The sequence below is a fragment of the Canis lupus genome, chromosome 17 (genome assembly GCF_003254725.2).
Source record: "Canis lupus dingo isolate Sandy chromosome 17, ASM325472v2, whole genome shotgun sequence".
NCBI lineage: Eukaryota > Metazoa > Chordata > Mammalia > Carnivora > Canidae > Canis > Canis lupus.
The window spans coordinates 53273841-53298310 of record NC_064259.1 but is presented as its reverse complement, the minus strand read 5'-3'; the positions used below and the strand labels follow the sequence as shown (position 1 = coordinate 53298310).

Below are 24470 nucleotides of genomic sequence, written 5' to 3'. Positions count from 1 at the left end.
CCCCGCCAGCAGTCAGGAAAGTCAATGCACATGGACACCCCCCCCCAACACACACACACACACACACACACACACACAGCTCCTCCCAAAAGCTGGAGAGAGGAGTCAGACCACGGTCCAGGCCCTTGGCCCCTGTCCTCATCTGTCCCTGTCCTCATCCGACCCTGTCCGCATCCGACAGCGGTCCTTCCTGCCTCTCGAGGACGTGCCCCCTACCTGAGGTGTCCCAGGCTGTAGAACCGGGACTCGCCGTCGGTGGATCGCACCACTTGCAGCGTGAACATGGGCTGCAGCTGCCTGAGCTCCAGCAGCACGATGGCCAGGTAATGGATGAAGAGCAGCGCGTCCACCAGGGACACGGCGTACTGCACGATGCCCTGGTAATTCCGGTCCCGCGAGTCCAGAATGCGAACCCCGTAGAAGAGCCAATAGGAGACCACGAAAAGGAAGACGAGGACCAACAACAGGGCGCGGAACACGAAAACCCGCGGCACGTCGGCCCTTTGCTTGCGGAAAAAGAGCGCCCACGTCCCGATGAGCAGGATGAGGAGCTTGAACGCCACGGAGATAAAGAGGCCCTCACAAATGGTGCCGCAGGGCTCCAGCTCGTCCCGCCACAGGATGGGGGGCAGCAGGATGAAGGCGATGGGCGTGAGGAACACTAGAAGTCCGAGGACCGAGGCCACAGTGAGGCCCAGGTAGCGCTTGCAGTCCAGCCCCACGCTGTCCTCCAGGTCCTTGCTGATCCTGGCAATGTCCTCCTGGGATATGCTGTGCTCTGAGGTGCCCGTGATGGCTGTTGTGGTCTCTCCCCAGTTGTCATCCTGATGGGGACAGAAAGGTGAGCGTCAAGAGCCACAGAGGGCAGGTCGTCAGTCAAAGCCACGAAGCAGGCACCTGGAGAGAGGTGACGGACGAGGGGCCCACCTCCCCGAACCAACCCGCACCCATGAGCAACCCTAGAAGGTGGAGGCTTAACTCTTCCAAACAGAGGAGCTGTGAATCTTAATGAGTTTCCTTAAAGTTTTTTTTTTTAATATAGATTTTATTTATTTATTCATGACAGACACATGGAGAGAGGTAGAGACACAGGCAGAGGGAGAAGCAGGCTCCCTGTGGGGAGCCCAACGTGGGACTTGAACCCAGGACTCCGGGATCACACCCTGAGCCAGAGGCAGATGCTCAACCGCTGAGCCCCCCAGGCACCCCGCCTTGAAGCTTTCCAAGTTGTATCACATATTCACCTTTTCTAACAGAGAAAACACAGCCTAACCTTCTGGTTGGTTCGTGGGGTGCTCTGTTACTCTGACGTAGATCATCCCCCGTGTTGCAACCTCCGGAAGGGCTCTGTGCCCTGCAGTAAGCAATCCCACCATGAGACTAACACGGAAGGGCTCGCCTCTGGCCTAAGAAGGCTTTGCTTTTCCTTCTAGATTCATGGCTGTGTTAGAAAGGCTGACCAAGGCTAACTTCTGGAAGTGGGGTGTTACGATACCCTCCAGCAGCTCTGAAGAGCTAGGGAACTTACACTGCTACGTACAAATCACAGCTGACCTGTAGCTAGTCTTTTGGGTTTGTCTGTTTGTTTTAGTAAGTATCAGCGTCAAGCACTCCGTGACCATGGTTCTCATTGAGCAAGCTAAGCAAATTCAAGTATCGCTGGCCAGGACAGCTCAAAAATCCCTCCCTGAACACACATTCTTGTGACACACCACAGACAACAAGGGCACGGAACTCCCAGGCTATTGCAATGTGTCTATGACTGTCTTGCTTTCTCTTTTTAAACTTTGAGGCAGTTTCCAGTTGGACTCATTAGTCTCCTTACTGAACATGATCCAGTTCTTAGGATTCTTAAACCGTTCTGCTATTTCGCTAGGAACTCTGACTGCTACAAAGCAACAAAACAGAGCAAGAAAACAAAGAAAAGCCACATGGGTTCCAACGAGGTTTTGCCTCAGGGATTTGCGTATATGATTTACCTTGGAAAAAAACAGTCTGATGTAGGGGCAAGCTGGGTGAAATCCATGTGGAAGACACCAACTTAGAAAAATCTAGTGTAAGTTGACAGCTGGATCATCAAGATAGGGATCTCACAACCAACAATAACCTTAAATCTAGTAATGATTAGAAAAATATGATGTATCGGTGCATAGGCTGCGACAAGGAGCCGTGGCAGTGGCAAAGGTCTTGACCTATGAGCAAAGAGTTCTTCAACTTGGAAAGTCTGACATACCATGAAAGAAACGACTCAAGACAATGGCCAGAAGCCACTAAGGCTCCCACACAGGGCTGAGGGAAGTATAAAATGGTACAATTACTCTTGAAAATGGGTCTGGCAGTGTCATGTAAATTCGACTAGATGCTCAACTGTACGACCCAGCAATTCCACTCTCAGGTTTTTATCCAAAATAAATGTAAACATATGTCTGCAAGACCTGTGTAAGGACATTTGTAACAGCTCTACTCGGAATAGCCCAAGATGGCATACCTCCAGTGTCTATTCATCAGGAGGATGGATAATAAATTCATGTAACAGAACGCTCACCAAAAGCAAAAAAGGATGAATTGCTAAAACATGCCAACACGTGGATAAATCTCAAAATCATCATGCTTACTGGAAAAAGTTCGAAACAAAAGAATATGAATGGTCCCAATTATATGAAGTTCTAAAGGAGGCAAACTGAATCTATAGTGAGAGAAATCACAATAGACTTTGTCTTAGAGAGCTGCAGGTAGGGACAGGAACTGACTGGGGAGACAGTAGTGATAGTGTTTTATGGGCTCAGTTAGCAGTTTGAACTTCCCGAACCATATACTTTAGACCTAGTTCATGTCTTCGTGTATAAATTTACTTCAATTAAAAAAAAAAAAAAAAAAAAAAAAAACACCTCACCAACAGGGGAAAAAAACAGCTACAAATTCAAAGATCAACAACTCATTATAACGTCAATTCACAAAATAATTTATTTTACAACACTCTGAGTGAAGAACAAAAACCGGATTCCATGTTTTGCACTGGGCCTAAAATTTAGTCGATAATCGATGTGGAAGTAATTATTACTAGTATCTTGTGGCCATTTTGTTGACCACCACACTGCTATGATTTAGCTATTCAATGCCCTTGTTCCTACCAGAGTTGCTAACTTAATCCCCTGGACATTTTGAGAATGAGTATACATCTGTGCCTAAGAAAATGTAGATGTCCAAAAGGTCCTCTTAAGCTTGGAGGGTCTTAGAACAGAAAGGATCTGAGATGCTCTAATCTGACACCCAAGATCTTCACTCCAGAGCTTGAGGTCCACAGAGGTCAGGACTGCCCATGGTCACAGAGCTACCAAGAAACACAGCCTCCAAAAGCCCATTTCAGTGCTGTTCCCATCACATCCACTTGGAATAAACGCCAACAGCTTCTCAGTGAGCTCCAAGACGTAGAGAAGCTGCAAAGAAGAAATGCCTTCACAGTGGGCCACCAGCACCTCCGAATCCGCATCTAGAAGGAAAGTGACCCCCCTATAAGGTAGTCTAATCTTAGGATTAGTCCCAACCATCTAACCGTCCCTCTGGTCCTTCCAGAGCTATGGCAGGTGGGGTGATGGTAAGTACCAGCAACAAACTCTACATTCATCCCACAGCACCTCATGTGCTCTGAGGAATTCCAATTTCAGGCCACCCATCTGCTTATAAATGCATATATGTGTGTGTGTACGTACCTGCAGGCGTGAGCAGACATTGGTTTATTTGGGGCCAAGGCCGGCCACACATATATTTCAAGAACTGTGGAGGGTGTGCAAACATGTTTCTGAGTATGCTTCAGATGTTTATTTAAGTCAGGTGGGCTGCCAGATAGTTAAGACCCAGCGAGGAGAACTCACACAGTGTCTTTTAAAAGTTCACAGGTTGCCAATATTTGAATATTGGGTGATTTCACATAAAAATGCTAATTTTCAGCTTTTCTTAAATACCACTAGACCAGGAACACTGAATTCCTGCATTCCTGAGCAGTAATAAGTGTCTGGAGCTGGGGAGCTGCAGTTCTGCTAACAGAGATGCATTCTCCACTTTGCCACAGACCCCATTGCTCCGCACCACGACCCCGACAACGGAAGTGCCACACAGGTTACAGCTCACCCCTGAGCTTGCCTGGTATGTTTTTTTGCCCCTTCTCTGTGACCCAAGGCCTACTTCATTCATCCAGTTTTCCTGTCAAGCATCTGAGTGTACAACCCCCCAATTTATTTCATGCACTTCATGGTGGTCGGTCTGGGCTCCCTTAACCTCTTGTTCCCCACTGTACTCAAGGTTTCTGGACAGCATTTCCTTCCTTCCCTCATGCACTGTTCCACTTTGGACCATGTCTCGGGAGACTACAGCCTGTAACTTTCCCTTTCTCTGCCCAGTCATCAGGCTGGCTGGCTTCTTTTCAACACCATTCAAAGCAGGCCAACCAATCACACTCCAGAAGAATCCCCAAGGTAGCCAATGGCAGGACAGGCTGTCCTTAGACTGACAAGAAACCACGAGACATAGATAAACTCATTACCATGCTAGAAAAATAAAGATAAAAACCCAAGAGAATCTACTGCAACAAGACTTAGGAAAACATTTGCTGAAAGGAGTCTCCATCAAGGAGCAGTGAGCTTACAGACTGCCTTTGATCCTTACCTGAACTTCCTCTGCCCGAGTAGAATCATTTGCCAACAGGGGCTCTCCGGTAGGAGCTTGAATGGTGACAGATTTTTCTGACCCTCTGCCATCTTTATTCCGGGGTGATTTGTGTCTCTCTCTATTTCTCTCCCTGGGGGGGGAAAAGATCATCAGCCAGCACATTTATACCATGTGAATCACCCCCCATTGAAATATATTATAAATTTCATTTTGAGCTTAGTAAAATTCAACACACACACACACACAAACACACATGCCGTGCCAATACCCACCCAAGCCTCCCCCGTTGCAAGGAGTAAGCTAATTTTTACTCCCTACTTAGTATTATCTTTCTGCCATTCCAAGACCCTAAATAAAGGCTGTCACTCCTCCCTCAACAATGGAATTGAAAATATTTTCTCAAAGCCTTTAATTGTAAATTTCAGAATTTCTGTAGCTGAAGCACATTTTACTGTGAAATTACTGACTTGATTTGGTTATAACCTGCCTAAATCTATTTTCTCGGACTTTCCTGTGAGGACAACATGGCAAGATATTTTACACGTTGGTCTGTCCACAAAAATCTGGGACACACTGTCACCCTACACCTTTGGACAAGTTGAGAAGAAAGGAAATTCTAAACCAGTACAAAGAAGCCTTTACTTCTCATTCTTACAAAATCAGACTAAAAGTCACTCCCCTAGGTTCTGGCTGAACTTAAAGGCAACCCAGAGGAACAATAAAAGCCAGGACAAACGAAACCAAGGGGTGTGTTTGTGTGTGTGTGCATGTGTGTGTATTTTTAGGCTTCCTGAGGAGAACAGGCTGCTGCCTCATTTTACCCCAGATGGACCTCCTGGGTAGTCGTCCAGGGTAACCGCCAGAGCACCCTGCCATGGGTCAATCTTGAAATTACCAAAGGAATCAATCACTGTGCAAAACTCAGAAGTTACAACATGGCCATTAAGCACCTATGGACACTAGCACTCCTGTCCCCCTACCTGAGAACACTCGACAGAGGAGCCCCCACAGAAGGAGCCTGCCCATTGGTGACCAAGAATAAGTTCCCTCAACTCCCTGTCTTATGGGCCACCTTGACATTAGTCCTCCCTTCAAACACCTGCTCTCATTCCCAAGGTGTCCTCCCCCAGCCCAGAGCAGGACAGAGCACTGCGCACAGATTTTGGGGACAAGAGTCAGATCTCAGTTCTACCCCTTAGATGTGTGACCTTGTGCAAGTTATTCAACTTCTGAAAGCCTCAGTTTCCTCTCTGTGAAACAGGGACAATGATAAGAGATAATGTGTGCAGAGCTCGGTACGGGGGCCTCAGGGGAGATGTAGAAGCAACTGTTAACACACGACCCAGCTTCTTCCTCTCCACGGCGTGTCCCCTGTTAGCCTGCTACTTAGCCAACAAAATCACACACAGACTTCCTGCGGGCCAACACCTATCTTATTGGCACCTCCCTAGGATAAGCACTGGTTAGTTCCTTCAAAGAGCAGGGAAGCATCCTGGGGTCCAGACACTCTCAGTGAGGAGCATCTCGAATTTCTAGAGCTTAACCTATCATCCCGATCTATTGCTAAATAGAGTCCAGAAACACATGTGTCCTGGTCAACTTGGGTGTTTTAGTTTAACCAGGTTAACGAGGGGGACAGCAGAGAATCTGTTCACCTAGAGATGTAGCTATTGATGCCAGTCATTCCACCCCCCACCCCCACTTTGGAGAGCACTCTACTAGGGGCTTTATTGTATTAATTCCATTCGATCCTAACAATCACTGTATGAGGATGGTAGTCTTGTCTCCATTTTAGAGATGAAGAAATTGAGGCTTATGGAGGTTAATGGACCTCCCAAAATAGTAGTAAGAGGCAGAGCAAGATGTGAACCCGGTTTTGCTCCCACCACCTCGATTCACACCCACTGTGCTGCGCTGATCTGAAGAGCAACCGGAAGATCTAGCATGACTGTTCCTGATGCTCGCCCTGACACCCTCTACTTGAACTACTGGCGCTCTGGAATGCGCCTGTGGTGCGACTGCTGGCAGTCACAAACTACTGTGCACGTGAATAGCATAAGGCCACAGGCCCAAGGCTCTGGGCTGCCAAAGATAATCACTTCACAAGGCCCCAGTGGGAGAAACAATAAACAACTGGGGAGAGCCTTCCCATGTGCCTGGGCAGTCTTCCGGATGACCTGTGTGGATGAAGTCTAGAACCCTGCTCCCCAGGGCCTGCACCAGCCAGATCCAGGAGGTTCCTCTTCTAGCTTATGTTTCCATCATCCCCACCTGCTCCCCGAGCTATCGACTCTTTCTGTAATCAGCCAAGTCACATGCTCCCCTAACCCGACTATCTATTTACCAGTCCCATGGGTCAAATCCTGTGACAGCACAAATTCCACTGGAAGTCAAAATTCTTTCAGTGAATGCCAAGCGCTGGAGCCTGAACACAGCAGAGGCAGAGAGCAGGAGAGGGACACACCCAGGGCTGGAAACAGCTTCTCTAGGGCCAGCCATTCCTCTGACCCCTGGCCCATCTCACCTGGCTCATAAAGGGCCCAACGACATCCAAAGGAGAAGTGACTGCCTGAACCATTCCCTTGGTGACATCTGGTAAACCAGATAGGAGCCTAGGATCTGATAACCCCAGGAAGGTTTTATCATCCCCCTAAGCCAGAAACCTGAAACCAGCGAAACCAGCGCTTTTCACACCCTGAGTGTGCAGAGCCACCACCTGGGGCAGGAATTTAGGTGCAGATTCGCTGGCCCCACCCCTAGGGAGTTCTGTAGGGGAGAGGACAGGAATCTGCATTTCTCACCAGCATCCCAGGTGATCAGGATGCAGGTGGTCTAGGAAACTGTCCCCAAGGTTCTCCCACCCAAATGCTCCTGGAGAGAGGGTTGGGGGAGTGAGTGCTTGGAAGTCTGGTGGTTTGTGAAATGCCTGTATACAGCAGGGGCTCAATAATGGGAGCCAAGAGGTGAGTGTAATGCTCAGCTGTACAATATTGAGATACAGAGTGGCTTCTTTATTAAAATAGCATTAAATGGATATCTTTACCTTGGAGACTGTGTCTATGCAACATCTACCTGTAAGGGTACAGACCAGAGTGTATCTGTGCTTGTGTGTATGCAGGCGAGAGGGTGGGAAGAGCAAGCAACAGCACGCAGGAGGCCCAGGCATGCGTCTGTACCTGCACGTGTGTGTGTCAACGCATCTATTTAGGCAACTCCCCCGCTGGGCGTCTGGGGGCTGCTGTAAAACCCCCTCGCTGCAGCCAGACCCCCATCCACCCCTGTTCTCTTCCCACTACAGTAGGCATTTCCTGGGAAGACTATTTCGCTAGGTTTCTGTTGTTTGTCTATTTCTATTTGGGGAAAGCCGGCCCCACCAGTCACTCCTCCCTTTCCTCCTCTACCACCACCCACTACCTGTCCTTTCCCTGCTGATGGTGGGGCTGGCTGGCTGCTTCCGCTGGCTCGGCACCCGCTGGCTCGGCACGCTCGGGTGGGAGGGCTGGGCACTCCACAAACTGACTCTGAGGCCGCCTGGGAACAAAAGCGCCCATTCCCTCTGCATTCTGGCCGCCCTCTTTTCAACAGTGCATTTCAGCACATTAGTCACACGAATTGCCCCCACCTTCCCCCTATCGGTTCCTCCTGCTGTTCCCCATCTAGCACAGCCCAGAGGGGAAAGCCTGGGCTTCCAAAGGCCCAACAAGTCAGGCCTGAAACCTATCTCCTAGCCTCGGAACGTCAGGCAAATAACACTGCCTCTCCGCACCGCCACTCTATTGCCTGCTGGAGGGAGGCACCACCTCTGGGGGGACAGAGACTGAGGGGCCTCTCCAGTGCCCACCAAGTGTTTATCAGCATCACTGCCCACTGCTGTACGGAACTTGGGGAACCACTGCTCTAGACTCCCCAGATGAGGCAAGGTCACTGAAGTCTGCACCATCTTCCCAGCAAGTGAACTAACTGGACACCCTCTGGAGAGAGCAGACATCACAAAACCAGGCCACTGACTTCTTTGTCAAAAAAGAGTCACTTATCATCTGTTTGGAAACCAGCCAGTCCCCCAAAGATGATCTCGGTGTCACTGGGCGTATCAAGTTTGATGCATTTCATTATTCCTCTCTGAGTTAGAGGCCTGCAAAAGTTACCAAAAAGCCCTCTTCTTTCCCACTTTTTCCATTAAAGTCGCTGAGCAGAGAAGCTGCACAGGGAGCCTCCTGGGGGTACCAGACCCTTGGCTGGGTCTAGGGCCTGCATACACACTGATGAGGGGTATCCTTACTGCGCAATTTTTTTTTTTTTAAGGATTTTATATATGTATCTACTTATGAGAGACACAGAGAGAGGCAGAGACACAGGCAGATGGAGAGGCAGGCTCCCCACAGGGAGCCCGATGTGGGACTCGATCCCAGGACTCCAGGATCATGCCCTGAGCCCAAGGCAGATATTCAACCTCTGAGCCCCCCAGGAGTCCCACTGTACAATATTCTTTATGCCCTGCCGAAGCACTCCCCAGCACACACCATCTACAGGCTACAAGCTCTGCCCCATAGTTGGCCGCTATGCCCTACAGGGCCCTCAGAGAATTCACTGCAAGTGGGGGTTGTCTTTTCATCAAGAACCCATGGAATCTTGAATGGCCATCCCTTCCACACAAAGCTTTTCTGAATAGGCTTTCAGTAACACCCCCTGAGTACTTTACTAAAAGTCTCAGCTTGTACTATCATTTGCCAAGTACTTTCCACATGGGCCCTAGAAAGTATGAACAGTTCTGCATGCTGTTTCGATCATAAAGTCACCACAAGGGCACTGCTGTCTCAATTTCTGGGGGCCCCAAGAGGCCTCAGAAAAGAGCAAAGGACAGCCTGGGGCCCCTACGTATGACAGTTGGGACGCACATGTATAGGCAGAGGAGGCCAGAGATGGTTCCTACTTAAATACCGTAATGTGTCATCCCCAATCCATCCCCAAGCACCAGCAGCACCCCAAATTCCTATGCCTGTCACTGCCGTGTGGAAAGAGAAGCTTGGCACACCGACAAAGGAATGACTGTCTGCAGGAAGATGCAAAGATGTCGTGTTTCCAAATGGCTGTTTCTGGTGTTTTATGATTTACTTATTTTTTAAAAGATTTTATTTATTTATTCATGAGAGACACAGAGAGAGAGAGTCAGAGACACAGGCAGAGGGAGAAGCAGGCTACCTGCGGGGAGCCCGATGTGGGACTTGACCCTGGGACCCTGGCATCACACCCTGCGCCGACGGTGGCGCTAAACCACTGAGCCACCCGGGCTGCCCTCATTTTTAGGATTTTAAGACCAGTATGTGAAAATTCAGAAAATTGAGGTTTAAAAAAAAAAAAGAAACTCACCCATAATCTTAATAATTCTATACTCAGAGACAAGACAGGTGCAGCCAATGACGTTACCATTCATCTTCTTTTTTTTTTTTTTAATTTTTTTTAAAACCATTCATCTTATAAGAATATAGTTTTGAGTCTTTTTTTAGAACATGCCCTTGTAAACATGATTTCTCAGACCATTAAACAATCTTTGAAAGTTTCTGTTTTATACGCTTTTATCTCATTCATATTTTAAATTACAAAACACTCCCTTGTAGAAGACTGAACAGGTACAGAAAGATAAAGCAAAAACAAAATTCCCATCAGTCACTGCCTTGTGTCCAGTCCCTGTCCCATGGGTGACCACTGCTGGCAGCTCAGAGAACATCCTTCTACACCTTTTGCAGCCTGTGTACATCCATATGGGCTCGCAAATACATAAGTCAATTAGATAAACACATTTTATTGCCCTATTACAAAACAAAACGCCACTCTGCATTCGGCTGCTTGTGGAGCAACTGCTTGGTCAGGAAAACACCACTACAACCGGTGCTCCCAGCCCTCCCAGCCCTCGCAGCATTGCCAACACAGCTGGACCTTTGGGCTCTAGCCAGTTGGGACCTTTGAATGTGGTGCTGAAATGCCAAGACTGTTAATAGCATTAACACAGTCACTGATTAGTGACCTCCCACTTTGTGCTAGGTTAAACACTTTATATGAACAGTCTTACTGAATCCTCTCAACAGCCCTGTGAGATGGCCATACCCACTTCACAGATGACGAGTCTAAGCAAGAGGCAGCACTACAACTTCACCAACTGTCTTCTTAACCACCTCTCCATTATTCATTCATTCATTCACTCATTCATGCCCTTGTTCCTTGACTTACCAAACATTCTGCAGGTCTGTAAACAGCAGACTCTACGAGTGCCAGGGCAGACCTGTGCATTTTGCACAGACGAGGAGGAGAGTTTGGTCCCCATCACCCCAGATGGTGGTTTCTGTTTTCTTTTCTTAAAGACTTTATCTATTTATTTGACAGAGAGAGAGCAAGCACTAGCAAAGGGAGAAGCAGGCACCCAGCTGAGCAGGGAGCCTGAGGTGGGGCTCGATCCAGGGACCCTGGGATCATGACCTGAGTCAAAGGCAGATGCTTAACCGACTGAGCCACCCAGGCGTCCCAATGGCAATCTTCCATTACCTAGGCTTGTTCCCTGGGAAAACTAGCCAGAGAGCAACATGGCACGAGACCCATCCTACCACCTAGTGTATAAACATCACAGCAAATGCCTAACAAACAATGAGTCAGCAACTTTAGGTGAAAAGCAACAAATCAACACCTTTTTTTTTTTTTTTTTAAACTTTCATTTACATTTTTGGTAAAGCTTTGGGAGAAGTGTCATCTCTGAGAAGTCCTTAAAAATGGAAAACATTTCCACTGCAGGAAGAAACTTTAATTTAAAACCAATTGTCAAAAAAAAAAAAAAAAACAAAATAAAATAAAATCAACTGTCAGACATTTAGGTCATCAACCGTAATGACAGCTATAAAATGTAAATTGGTGGTATGGTTACTCCCAACGCACGCTAAATGCTCTGAAAGCCCAGCTTCTCATCCACGGGTGAACTGAACCTCCAATATCAACAGCCCCGAAACCCAGCTTCACCGCTTGAAAAGTGAGTCTGGGGGCCCCTGGGTGGCTCAGGCCACTTGTGTGCTCTGCTCTCTCTCCATCTCTCTAATAAATAAATAAAATATTTAAAGAAAAGAAAAGTGAGCCTAGAAAGCAGGACCAACCTGCAAGTTTTCCCAAATGGAAATAAAGGTGGAACAATCAAGAGCTTACATACCCTTGTCTGTGAGATTTCTTCGAATGACTTGAATAGTAAGAATATCCAGAATATGTGGATTCGGTATCCATAGCAATGGGGAGCTTGCTCTTGAGGAAGGAGCAGGCAGTGTTTCTCCTCAGAGGCAGAGAATTTCACCTACTAGGCTCCTAAAGCCCCAAAGGGCCTGGATATCCAGGAGCCACTCTTCAAAGGGAACAAATTCTAGGAAAAACAGGGAGAAAAAAAAAAGATATTAACTTTCAAAGGTAACCTAAAGATTCCAGAAGATAAATGATGGCAGCTACCTCCTCTCTGGGGCCTGTTCCAGAACACATGAGCAAAGAGGAAGAGTCTGAATGCTAAATGCTTCCCCAAGTGTCCAGGAGGGAGATAGGCAGGTGCTGGCAGGCCAAACCTCTATGACAGTGGCAGGCACAGCAGCAGAGGGAGAGACCTGGCCCTTGGCCATTTCCTGGACGCAGCCTCCCTGCGTGGGTTCAGGCTGGAGGAAGTGGCTTCCCATCCGACAGCCTGGGTTCAGGCTGGAGGAAGTGGCTTCCCATCCGACAGCCGAGACAGTGCCCAGCCCCCACTGCCAGTTTGCTGGTGACCAGAACAATACCCAGGGAAGTAGCTTTTAAGGGATTTTGTTCATAGTTTCCAAAAGACAATAAAAAAAAAAAAAAAAAGTTCTCTATCTCTTTAAACCAGGAATCCAAACTCATGAGAATTTATCTTCGAGAACTGATTCTTTTTGGAAAAAAAAAAAAAAAGAAAGAAAGAAAAACTATTATGGCATTGTTTACAACAGGAGAAAGCCCAAAATAATCTAAATGCCCCCAAAGCAGGGCGGAGTTGGGGGGGGACGAGGTAAGGAAAACAGGATTCCTCCACCCAAAGAAATATCAGATAGCTGTTTAAAATAACCAGGAAGGATGGAAAGTTTTACAACATAATGATAAATTTAAAAAGCAAACTGCAGGACTGTAGATACATCCTGAATCTGCTTTACAGTTACAGTCTTATAAAAGGCTTCTGTAAACACAGTGATTAAGAAGGAACATCGGAAAAGGAAAGTGAGCAGGTGATTTATTAGTTGCAGGCTCCTGGGTCTTTCCCCACATTTTCATTAGATATTGCTTTGCAATAAAAATAAATTGGAAACATTTCCAAGTACATTCCTGAGCCCCACATGCCACAACCTTTACTCCTAAAGGCCCCAGAACCTCAAGTTTGTCTCTCCCTTTATCCTGCACCTCCAGAGCTGGTCTCCGCCCATCAGGGCTCCTCCTTGCAGTGTTGAAACAGCAAACTAGAGCCGGTGACATAAGTGTGAAGACAGAACAAAGGAGCTGCAAATGCCACAGCCCTACCCCTACTGGGAGGGGACCAAAGCTCCCTGACCCCTGCACCCACCTGCAGGCCGGAAGCCAACCTTTGGGTCACCTCCACATACCAGCATACCTTCCAGGCTCAAAGATAGCTTAAGATGCCTTTGCCCTTAGCATTCGTTCTGTGTGGAAGTATGGAAATGAGGTGCGTTCGCTTGCAGGCACTGTGACCTCTGGGCCCAGCCTCCCTTGTCCTGGGTGTTCTGGCTCATCGTTTCATTTCTCCTCTGCCATCAAGAGCCCCAGGCGAGCAGTGGGTTCTAGCCCAGCACTCTTCACCCTCTGATACAACCCAGGAGAAGCCCCTTGCTTTTCTCAGGCTCAGACTCCTCACCTGTCAAACTGGGATAAATCACAGGGCTGATCTGAGAACACTAACACACACAGGGTCTGGGGCTGGGTTCCAATCCCAGGCTTTACCCACTTCTTGGTCATGTAACCTCAGTCACATTACTAGACCTCGCACCGTAAACCGTGAGGAACAGGAAGGCTGTGAGTAGCAAGGGGGCTCCTACTGCATCGAACGGAGAGTTGTGGCTCCCAGCACCTCCCTGTTCAGGTCCTGAAAGCTGATGTCCCTCCTTGCCTTTCTCTGCAAGAGCAGAGCATGGACAGGAGCAGGGCAGAGCTGGCCCCACTCGCCTTTCCACCTGCTGCCCGCCTACAGTCAGACAGCACTGGGCGGGCGTCTCAGCCCCCGGGTGGCTAACTACAGCTGTGCGCTGGAGCAAGGCAGTTTCTCACCCGTAAAATGCAAATAAGGACCCTAGTCTGGGGGCTGAGTGTAAAAACAAACATAGTGGCTTTTTTTTTTTTGGAATGTGCGTTTTGCTCTTGAACCACCTCCACTTTCCTAGAAAACTTGAAGAGCACACTCATCCTCTTTTTTACCACTGACTCCGCCTCCCACCGTTTTCAGCCAGTAATTTCAGTGAGCTTCCAGCTCCAGTGCCTTCGATTCTCACTTCCTTTCGGCTCTGGACTTTGTGGCTTCTGCATCTGCTTTGTACCTAGTGGACACCTGGCTTAGGAGGTGAGCTAGGGTCCCCGGGCCTGTCCAGAATGAGCTTCTTCCCATGATGGCCCTTGGCCCCAGCTCTCCCAATCTCCCCATTCCCATCCCCACTTCCAGCTAATTTTGGCTAAATGCTGCCTGGGGTGTCTCAGAGGCAGATGACCCAGGCCCTTGCAGACCTGGGCTGGCTGTGACATGTCTGAGCCACTGTTGCCCTGCCCCCCATAAAAAAGGCCATTTAACATGAGCTCTTCCTCTGTTGGTGAGAGCAATAAACCAGGCTCCTTACGGAAGGCGCATGGTAACCCAGGCTCCCCTTCCTTCCCCCCTCTGAGAAAGGACATCATTTTAGGTCCCCATTAAAATCTCTGGCCATCCATTAAGACAACTCCAGGCATGTCCCTTAAAGGAAATCATGGGTTCCCAAGTGCCTTCTGGGGAAAGGCTTCACCTAACTCTACCAGCACCCACGTACAGGTTCTCCCACAAGTCCTACCTGTATTCCTCAGAGGGGCGGTCTGTATGCACTGCCACTCCCTCCCCCTCAACTGTCCCCCCAATCCTCCTCCCTCCACACTCTACTGAAGCAGCTCTAAGTGGGCCAAATGCAGAGGTCACATCCTCGTCCTCCTTTCCAGAGACCTTCTGATCCCATTTTTGCATTCATCTTACTCCGCATTCAGCAAGCAGCCACAGGAGGCCATGCTAAGCAATGCTGGCACAGCAACAACAACAGCACATGTGCACAGCAAGTGGCCTGTCCTCCCAGAGCTTTCCACTACCGGTCATCCTCTGACCCGATGGCGTTGGGGCTACTATTTCTCCAACACTCTTTCCCTCGCCCCCATCAAGTTATCCTTTAAGGCTCAAAACTCGCCCGTTCTTCTTCTCCGTCTGTGGATTTATCCTAGCATAAGCTCCCCGGAGATGGGAGCCACGGTGTACCTATTGCAGGATATTCTGGGCATAACAGGTACTTGACAAATACTGAAAAAATAAATCCCCCTCAGGGCACCTCTCCTACTCGGCTGCCCCCTGCTCTTTTTGGAGCACCCCCACAAGTGCCCCCTGGAGTCCTGGCCTAGTCTTTCCAACATCCTTGGCCAGGGGGATCCAGTCATCCCACCTATCCCATCTACCCAGGCCTGTGCCACCTCCAACACTCTCTCTCCTGTGATTCGCATGCATCCCACTGTCATTAAGTGGCACCTCCAACACTCTCTCTCCTGTGATTCGCATGCATCCCACTATCATTAAGTGCCACCTCCAACACTCTCTCCTGTGATTCCCATGCATCCCACTGTCATTAAGTGCCACCTGCCCTCAGGAGCCTCCTCTCATTCCCCCAATGCTCAGCCACCCACCTCCTCCAGGCTCCATGCACAGAGGGCTAACCTACTACTAAGTCTGCAGCTCGCTCCCCACCACCCCCACCATGGAATCCAGTCTCCGCTGAGTACGGGCTCCTTTCCCGAAGTCATGCTGTTTCTATCACAGCTATAGAATCCTGTCCCAGATCTCGGTAAGGATTAAGCATGAGCAACAGGAGGCAAACTAAGAAAATCCAGAGCGGACTTATTTTCAGGGCCAATGAAAGAGCTTGCATACAGTTAACACAAACACCCATCATGAAGCTTATCACCGCAATGATGTTTATAAGATAGTTCACTTGTATGCATAAGAAATTAGCAGAACTCAAATAAGGTCAGAGGGATGCCTTATCAGGAAGACAGTAAAGTAATGAAAAGGAATCAGGTCCCCAGGGTAATAAACAGATCAGCTGCCACACAGTCACAGAAAGGTGTAAATATGGATCCTGGAATCTGGATCCTGTCCCTCTATCATCCTGACCCCAGCGATGACCCCCATGGTATAGGGCATGGGCAGCTGCCAGAGCGATCTTTCATATCACAAGGTGGATGTCACTTCTCTGCTTAAAACCCTTGCATGGTGTCCCACTCCAGTGGGAGTACAACACAGCATCTTCCACTTGGGTCAGTGGGGCCCTGCCCACCTCACCAGCTGCACCCCTCTTTCTTCAGCGCCAGGCCCATCAAAGCACCAGGCTCTCTGCAGCCTCAGTCTTGGCAGAGCCCAGTACAACTGCTATACTCTCCCCACGCCCCATTTTGCTCCACTCCTACTCATCCCTCTCCACTAAATCCTGCTTCTTTCCAGAGGCCTTTCCAGATCCTCTTGTCTACGTGAGGCCCCTTCACAGCACCCCATCCTTTCCCTTTATATCACAACTTCCGATGACACGTTGGCATGATTACTTCACATCTGGCTCCCGAAGAGACTATGAGCTCCATGAGGGCAGGGACCACGTTCCGTAGGATTTGTCCAGCTCCTAGAATGCAACAGGCACTCAGTAAATATGTGCCGAGCAAGGTTTTCTGGGGCAGACCTCACGTCGTGGAGGCCACAGACCCATTGTAGAAGGAATGGTGGAGGCTGCCTATTTTACATTCTCTGTGGAGAGGACAACGCAGAGATCAGGTTCGCAGTGATGTCAGAACCACCAGCAATGTGCTCACAAAACCATCTCACTCGGCAGCAGGGTTTATAAGTCCAGACAGGCTAAGTTAACAGTCAGCAGCAGTCGCCTGCTAGAGTAGGAGCAAGGGCCACAGTACCAGCTACAGGCACTGCCTGGAGGGAAGCTGGGGCCACAGGCCAGGCCAGGGTCGAGGCTGGTCAATTCACATCCCCCAAAGGCCAAGAGGGCAGTGTTGAGACAGGTGCACTTTTGCCTGCATGGCAGCATCTGAAATTCTGGGATTCCCAGGCAAAAAGGTCAGCGAGAACCCCCTTTGCCACGCTTTATTAAAAACTGAAGATGGGTGGCCTCAAAGAGAATCTTTCCCTCAAGTTAAGTTCACCCACATAAAATATACCTGCCTACTACTTAAAAGAAAAACACAGTGTTCAGAAGCTCATATGAGGGAAATAATATGTTATGGTAATGACAGTGGTAAACATTAAGTTAACCTTGACGAAAAGGAAATTATAAAAACATCAACAGCTCTGCCTACAGCTATAAAATAATTAAGGGAACTCTGGTTTGGAAGGTAGAAAGTTATCTCAAGAGGGGGTACAGACACACACACACACACTCTCTGCACTTAAAGGGTCATTCTACTCCTTCAGCAGTGGGTCTATTTCTAAGGGAAAGAAGTTTCTGGCACAGTCGTTTTTATGTACACTGTGCACGTGACTTTTCTACCAGACACATAATGCTAAAGGGTTTTACTCCATTAATTATTTTTTTCCCCATCAATCATTATTTTTATTGTTTTGCGGTGAACGTTATTCTCAAGGTCCCCCTTTCCAGTCAAATGGCACTTAAGGGGAAAATGTAAATGGAGATAATTTCATTCATAGTCAGCTCTTCTTTGGCAGAGGAGGAGCAACGAAGACAAGTGAAAACTGTCATTGTTCAAATCGTGGCTCCGGTACGCGCCAGCTGTGTAACCTCAGATCAAGTTACTTACCCTTTCTGTGCCTGTGTTCCTAACAACATAATTATATTTTACTTATCGGCTTGTGGTGGGTATCAAATGAGAGAATTCATAGCCATTTAGAATAGTGCCTAGCATGTGGAAAGCCCTCACACCATTTGGCGTTGTTATTTATCATCAGTAAAGTCAAATTCATTCAGTTACGAAGCATACCTTCCCATGGCACAAGACCTCCTTAGCACTTGCATTAAACTTAACGAATCTTGTTGGGTCAGTGCTACTCTACCCAGAATGAATACCATTAACTTTAGCTAATTTAGGGATTTCCATTCTGTTCCTTGGACCTCCTTTTACTAGTCCCAGGTTGGAAGTGAATATCAGACAGATCAAGAAAACAAAAACAAAAACAAAAGCTGTTTTGTGGAGTTTATTTGGAGGACTTGGGGGTTGAAAGGGAGGGTAGGAAGAAGTATGGCAAGCTCTGAAAAACCTTTTGCTGAACTTGTGGCCTATAAACCATAAAACATTATCCAGGTCACTGATGTGGGGATCAGAGGGCTTGTGGCATTTGTGACAAACTCAATGATTCTTTCATTACAACAGACCCCTTAAAATTGAATGACTCTAGGCTGCTTGCGTTCAAAATGTCAACTTCATTTTACCTGTTTTGCTAATGATTTCAAATCACCTTCCTAGAATAACTACTCTTGGTTCGAATCTCTAATTACCTCTGAAACAGTCCCAGCAGCTGGATATAGATTTCTGAAGAGCTGTGAATGGTTAACGTGTCTGGGGTCCCGTGATGTAGATCTGTTTTCAAGTCACCCCCTTAACCTCTGCTAGACTTTTAAGCTTCAAAAAATAGATTTTATGAGTACCACCTCCTCTGTAAATCCCATGGTGCCAAGTCCAATGACTGCGTCCAATTAAATGGGATTCAGAAAGACCCTGATTGGGGAGAACAGCATGTACCTTTTCATCAGGCTTCAGGCAAGACCAAAGCCACGAGCAGAAACATGGTCCAGCCCCAAGTCCCCTTAAACTTGTCTTGTCCGCCTTCTGGAAAGCAGCATAGCACAATGCCCACATCACATGCCCACACACAGCCAGTCCCCTAACCACGGCTAGTTTGCTTTACAGAGAGAAGGCATGGCACTAATAATCTTACAGATCACTTTGTGCTTACTGCGTGTTGTGGACCATTTAAATCATTTGCATGCAATATCTCAATCCTCAAAACAAGCCATGTAAGGAACAACAGATATTCATGTCATGTTACAGTTAAGCAAAGCAAGGTCACAGTAAGTGAGGAAGCTGTGGCGTGACCTCTGAGAATCTAATTCCACAACCTGCACTCTTAGTTATGGAAAATAGACAGCGATACAGCAATTAACCAGAACTGTTTACTTATACATTGGAGGGTAGACAACGATCATAAATTGTCCCAAACCACACATAACCCACAAAGAATTTTGCAATTTCAACTCCTGCTCACAGGTTCAGTGTCCCAAGCATTGTGGGGAGTCTGAGAGAAAAGAATGTCGAATGGCTGTAACTCCCAAGGAGTTCTCAGCCCAAAGGTAGACAGACGCTGCCTACATTATTAGACACTGCTAAAATACAATGTGGGGATCCCTGGGTGGCGCAGCGGTTTGGCGCCTGCCTTTGGCCCAGGGCACGATCCTGGAGACCCGGGATCGAGTCCCACGTCGGGCTCCCGGTGCATGGAGCCTGCTTCTCCCTCTGCCTGTGTCTCTGCCTCTCTCTCTCTCTCTCTCTGTGTGTGTGTGTGTGTGACTATCATAAATAAATAAAAATTAAAAAAAATAAAAATAAATACAATGTGATAAGCACCCAGGTGACACAAACACTGCCAAGGTCTGGGGTAACAAACAGGGTGTGTGTTTGTGTGTGTCAGGGGCAAAGAGGGGACAACACTTTTCTCACTCAACATCTGTTTATTCTTCAACAGACTGGGTGACACAGAATGGGTGCTCGGGGAGGAAACCATCCTCTATGGTTCTGTCCTGTTGCTCAAACACATAAGACAATAAAAAGGGACTGCCCGGCCAAGCCGTCCTTACAAATATGCCATTCTCAAGATTCTTGTCCCATTTTACTTACAAATGACGTTGCAACCCAGTCGCACCGCCAGGGCTGTGAGAGCGAAAACTTCACTAATTACCTTGAGAGACACCAACGTTCGGGAACGCTCAATGCTCCCGGGTAGGCGAAGAGGGTTATTTCTCGGAACTGCAGAATAAAACAGTTTCCTCCCAGAAATCAAAGCCCCAGAGAGATCACACTGATTTAATTCAACTCTAAAAACTCTAATTAGTGGTTACATAAAATGACTAATTACTTCTCCCTGGTTTTAGGCAGTTTGTGCCGTGTCACTTGGAAAGCCTAGGAGCTGTGCAATCCGCAGGAAGCAGGATGCTAATTAGCATTGTCGATTGGGGACACGGCTGTAATATTTCCCAGCAACTCTGTGAAATTTGTACACATATCAAGCGAGAATGCCAGACTCTCTGCAGCTTTTGCTAGCTTTTGGCGTAAAGGTCTAAAAATACACGCAGGCATTTCCAACCGCAGCCGCGACGGTGCAAGGGGCCAACAGAGTGCACGCGCCGGCCACGCAACCCTCCCCCCCGGGGCGGCGCTGCGCTGCGGCCTCTGCTGCCGAGGAGCTGAGCGGCCGGGCCCGGGCCGTGCGGAGGCAGAGCGAGGGGCTTCTCGGCGGCTCCAGGCCCCGGCTCCGCCCCACGCCTGCCTCCGCGGGCGCCGCGCCTCGGTTCTCATAAAGCTTCACACTTCCCGGGCGCGCGGCTCGGGGCAGTTCAAAGGCTGCAGGAGGAAGTGAGGTCCCGGCGCGGCGCGGGGAGGGGAGGGGAGGGGAGAGGAGGGGAGGGGAGGGGAGGGGAGGGAGGGGAGGGGCGGGAGGGCAGGGCTCCCGCAGCGCGGCCCTCGGGCAGGGGCTCGCCGGACGCCAGCCGCCCACCCCGGCGCTTTTGAAAGTAAACTCGTACCTGCCTGTTGCGCTCTCCGCGGCGCCGGCGGACTCGCCCCCCCGCCTCCGGGGCCGCCTGAGCCTCGGCAGCGAGGTGCGGACACAGGCCGGCTCCGGGCGCTGACCCGGGCGCTGACCCGGGCGCTGGCCCCGCGGCGGGGCGGGAACGCGGTGCGCGCCCGGCTCCCGGGGAGCGGAGGACCGCCCGGCCCCGCCCGGCCCCGCCCGGCCCCCGCCCCGGGAACGTCCTGGCCGGGACGCGCACCGGGGACGCACCCCGAAGTCCGAGGCGCGGGCGCAGCAGCGACCGCGGGGAGGGCGGGGGCGGGGGCTCGATCGGGGTGCGGCGCGGGGCGCGGGGCGCGGGGTCCCAGCCCGGGGCGGGGGCGCGGGGCGCGGGGCGCGGGGGCTCCGCGGCTGGGGGGGGGCCTGCACCCCGCGCCCGGCCTCTCGCGGGACTCACCTCTGCGCCGGCCGAGCGGGCTCCGCGGCCCGCGCTCTCGGCTCTCAGCGGCCCCGGCTGCGCGGCCTGCGCTGGGCTCCCTGAGAGGCAGAGCCCCGCCGCCGCCGCCGCTGCGCTGCCGCTTTCCGCTTCCTGTCCCGGCGCCGCCCCGCAGCCCGAGCCCAGCCCCGCGAGCCCGGCGCGGCCGCGAGCCAAGAGCAGCGAGCGCGGCCGCCCCGCCGCGGGCCCGGCCCACCTGCAGCGCAGGGCGGGCCCGGCCGGCGTCTCCCCGCCCCCCGCTCGCGATCACCCACGCGCGTGCACGCTCACGCTCACGCTCACGCACACGCGGGCCGACCTCACACACGCCCGCTCCCCCACACACCGCGAGCACGCGGCTTGCCATTGACCCCACGCGAGCCCCAACATTCTTGCACCCTCAAAAGCGCGCGTGCATGCGCCCCCCCCCACACCCACACACACACTCACAATCGTGCACAAAATCCCAGCCTGTTTGCCTACACCAGAGCCCCGCACACATTCGTACTGACCAGGGACTAACCCTCCCCACCACCCACACTCATATACACGGTCCAAGAGCTGAACTACAACTGTCCATAGACACCCACACCTCAACCAAGGTACATTACTCACACTTAAACTCACACACAGCCCAGGAAATGAGCCCACAAATAACCACACACAGCCAGACCCCCGCCGCCAACCCTCTCCCTTGTAACAGAGGAATCATTGCCATCCTCCCCTGCCCCTCCCCCCACCTGTTTTCTAGAAACTGCTGGAAGAACACACCTCTGAAGGCCGGCAGGCAGCCCCAGGTTTCAGTCCTGATTCAACCAGATTGGCATCCATCTCTGAGTCCATTTCCCTGTCCAGAAAGTAAGAGGCTGAGAACCGCAACCTTGCAGGATCATGGTGGGGAGATAGTGGCAAGTGGCTGGTGCCAAGTAGGCCTGAACAGATGTCAACTGTTTCTACGAATATTTGCATTCTTCTTCCTTAGTTGTCTTGTGTGGGTAGGGCTAGGGATCCCTGTAGAGAGTCTGGAATCTGGCTGGAACCCAAAGCTGCTTACATGAGCTCTCGAGTAGAGGCATGCCTGATGAACCACTGTGGGCAGTTGGTGTGGGGAAACACACACCTACCCCGAGCTCGCCTTACTTGGGGAACTTTAACCCCCAAAGCCCTCACTGGCCCCTCACCACCTCTCTTCCCCACCCCATAGTCTCTCCCGTATATTGGACTTCTTCAGGGTACATACATTACATGTCTGGTGTGCCAACCCTGACCCCCACCCTCACCCCCCAGCCTGCCACCAGGTTTCACTGCTCACTCTTGGCAACCCAGGACATCTGCCTACCTTTCACCAACCTGTCACCAGTCCCCAGAGGGCAGGTACTGCTGACTCAGGTAGCCAGCTTCCTAAGGATAAAGTCAGTTGTCTCTCCACCATGCTCAGGTGCAGAAATGTAGAGCTTTATAAAAACATGTGTCCTTCATCTTTAAAATGTAGACCCTTCAAGTTTACAACAGGCCAGGGATTTCCATTCCTAGTTATGATGCTCCTGAATAGTCCCTATGAAATACACAAATCCTCACTAAACATTGGTGGGAAGTGACTATAATTCACTGCAGTTTATGAAATCTAGGGGAATAGTGCAAAATAAACTCTATTCTAAGACAATAAATTCACATTTAAATGCCATTTAGTCTTTGTTTTAACTTCTCAAGTATCCAAATGTAACAGGTAAGAGCTGGAAAACACGTCAGGTGCTGAAGGATGGTCTGTATCACCTGGAGGCCTGCCCTGGCTCCCATTTTCTATATAAAGCCGCTTAGGCTTATTTAGCTCTTGCCTAAAGCTGAATTCTCCAGCTTAACCTGAATTAGTAATGAAGGTAAAATTGTGAATTCCATCTGCCACTCCATTGTTTCACTTCTCCATTTGTTACAAACCCAACGAGGTAAGTACGGTACTAGGTGTTGGGTGTTCTCAAGACTCCAGCATGACTATTTTTGTTTCACAAATTCATGCATATATTTCTCCCTGCCCATCCTCATGGACCTAGAATGCTACTCACTAAAACTTCCTCTGTCTGCCAAGATCCAACTCAAATGCCATCTCTTCCCAAAGCCTTCCCTAGTTCTCACAACCAGAAAGCATTCCTCTACTCTATTTAAACTCACATAGCACTCTGAGTTTTTATACTCACCTTCTTACCTTGTATTGGTTATTCTGCTGCCCAGTAATGTAACTACCATGTCTCATTTATCTTATTTCCATCAAAGATCTTTCCACATAGTAGTTGCTTAAAAAAAAAAAAAAAAAAAAAAAGCCTAGCAAAAGAATGAATGACTATAAGATACCACTTGCCCTTGAGACGTTCATAATCTAACCGGGGAACAATCTAATTGAAAAGTTATGACATAAGCACATAAAGATAGCTAACAACAGAAGAAAATACATAAAATGCCAAATGCACTAAAGGTACACTTTTCAAGAAGTCACTTATCCAGCCTCGAGAATCCTGAATACACTTGAAGAATAGCAGTTACATGAGAAAGGCCTCTGATCAACAAAATAAACCATACAAAATCCATGCTTTCAAGTGGATAGACTTTACAAATGGGAGAATCTCTCACACCCTCACTTAGGTACTGTTTATACTTTGTTTACAAACCTTTCTTGTACACTTCATCATCTGATTTCTAACCCCACTGTCAATTAGACACTTATCAATGGAGAGCAGGAGGTGATGTCAGGAGACCCCAGAGTCTACAAAGGGGGGTCTTTGTGAAGCTTGTTCAATTCCTAAGTGCCAATTACATGTCTTGACACACTGTCAAGCCACAGAATAATAGCGATGAGCCTGAGGTTAGGTGGATATTCTGTATATAGTACTCTAGGGAGACAGGAAAAAAATTTTTTAAAAAGGAGAAAGATTTGTATCCAATATGTTTGAAATGTTATAAAATGCTGATTTTTTTATAGAGAAATATTCTGCGAAAGCCACATATGTAAAGGATACATGTTATCTAGGTTAGTAATGCCGGTGTTGGAGTGCTGAAATGTGGGTTATTAGTGTCTAAGGAGAGAGTCACAAGGGCCTGGATGGTCAGTCAGGGTCAACTTCTCATTACCTTGAGGACAGAAGGAAGGAGAATGAGCAGAGGTGGATGGCATGGCTGGAAGAGTGATTGGCTTATCTCAAGTGCTTAATAAATATGAGTTGAATAAATGGGTAAATAGTATTTCTGTTTGGAGTAGGGGCAGGGGTGTGGGAAGACCAGTGTCTGAGA

General features: G+C 49.2%; 1 protein-coding gene across 6 annotated transcripts in view; it reads right to left on the bottom strand.

Moving 5' to 3' along the window:
- Positions 1 to 22088, bottom strand: part of VANGL1 (VANGL planar cell polarity protein 1) — a 54285-nt gene extending 32197 nt beyond the window's left edge. For 2 of the 6 annotated variants that reach the window (XR_003139540.3, XM_025453416.3), the window contains exons 1-4: positions 21174 to 21328; positions 11852 to 12055; positions 4663 to 4795; positions 217 to 824 (exon numbers count right to left, since the gene is read on the bottom strand). Coding sequence is in view for 5 of the 6 variants with exons in the window: in XM_025453416.3 (XP_025309201.1) it covers positions 217 to 824; positions 4663 to 4795; positions 11852 to 11922 (812 nt within the window). In the remaining variant the exon portion in view is untranslated. Of the gene's footprint in view, positions 1 to 216; positions 825 to 4662; positions 4796 to 11851; positions 12056 to 16515; positions 16590 to 20729; positions 20890 to 21173; positions 21329 to 21962 lie in introns of those variants that run through there. The other 4 variants (XM_025453417.3, XM_049095830.1, XM_049095831.1 and 1 more) reach the window with 4 other exon arrangements.
- Positions 22089 to 24470: the final 2382 nt, after the last annotated feature.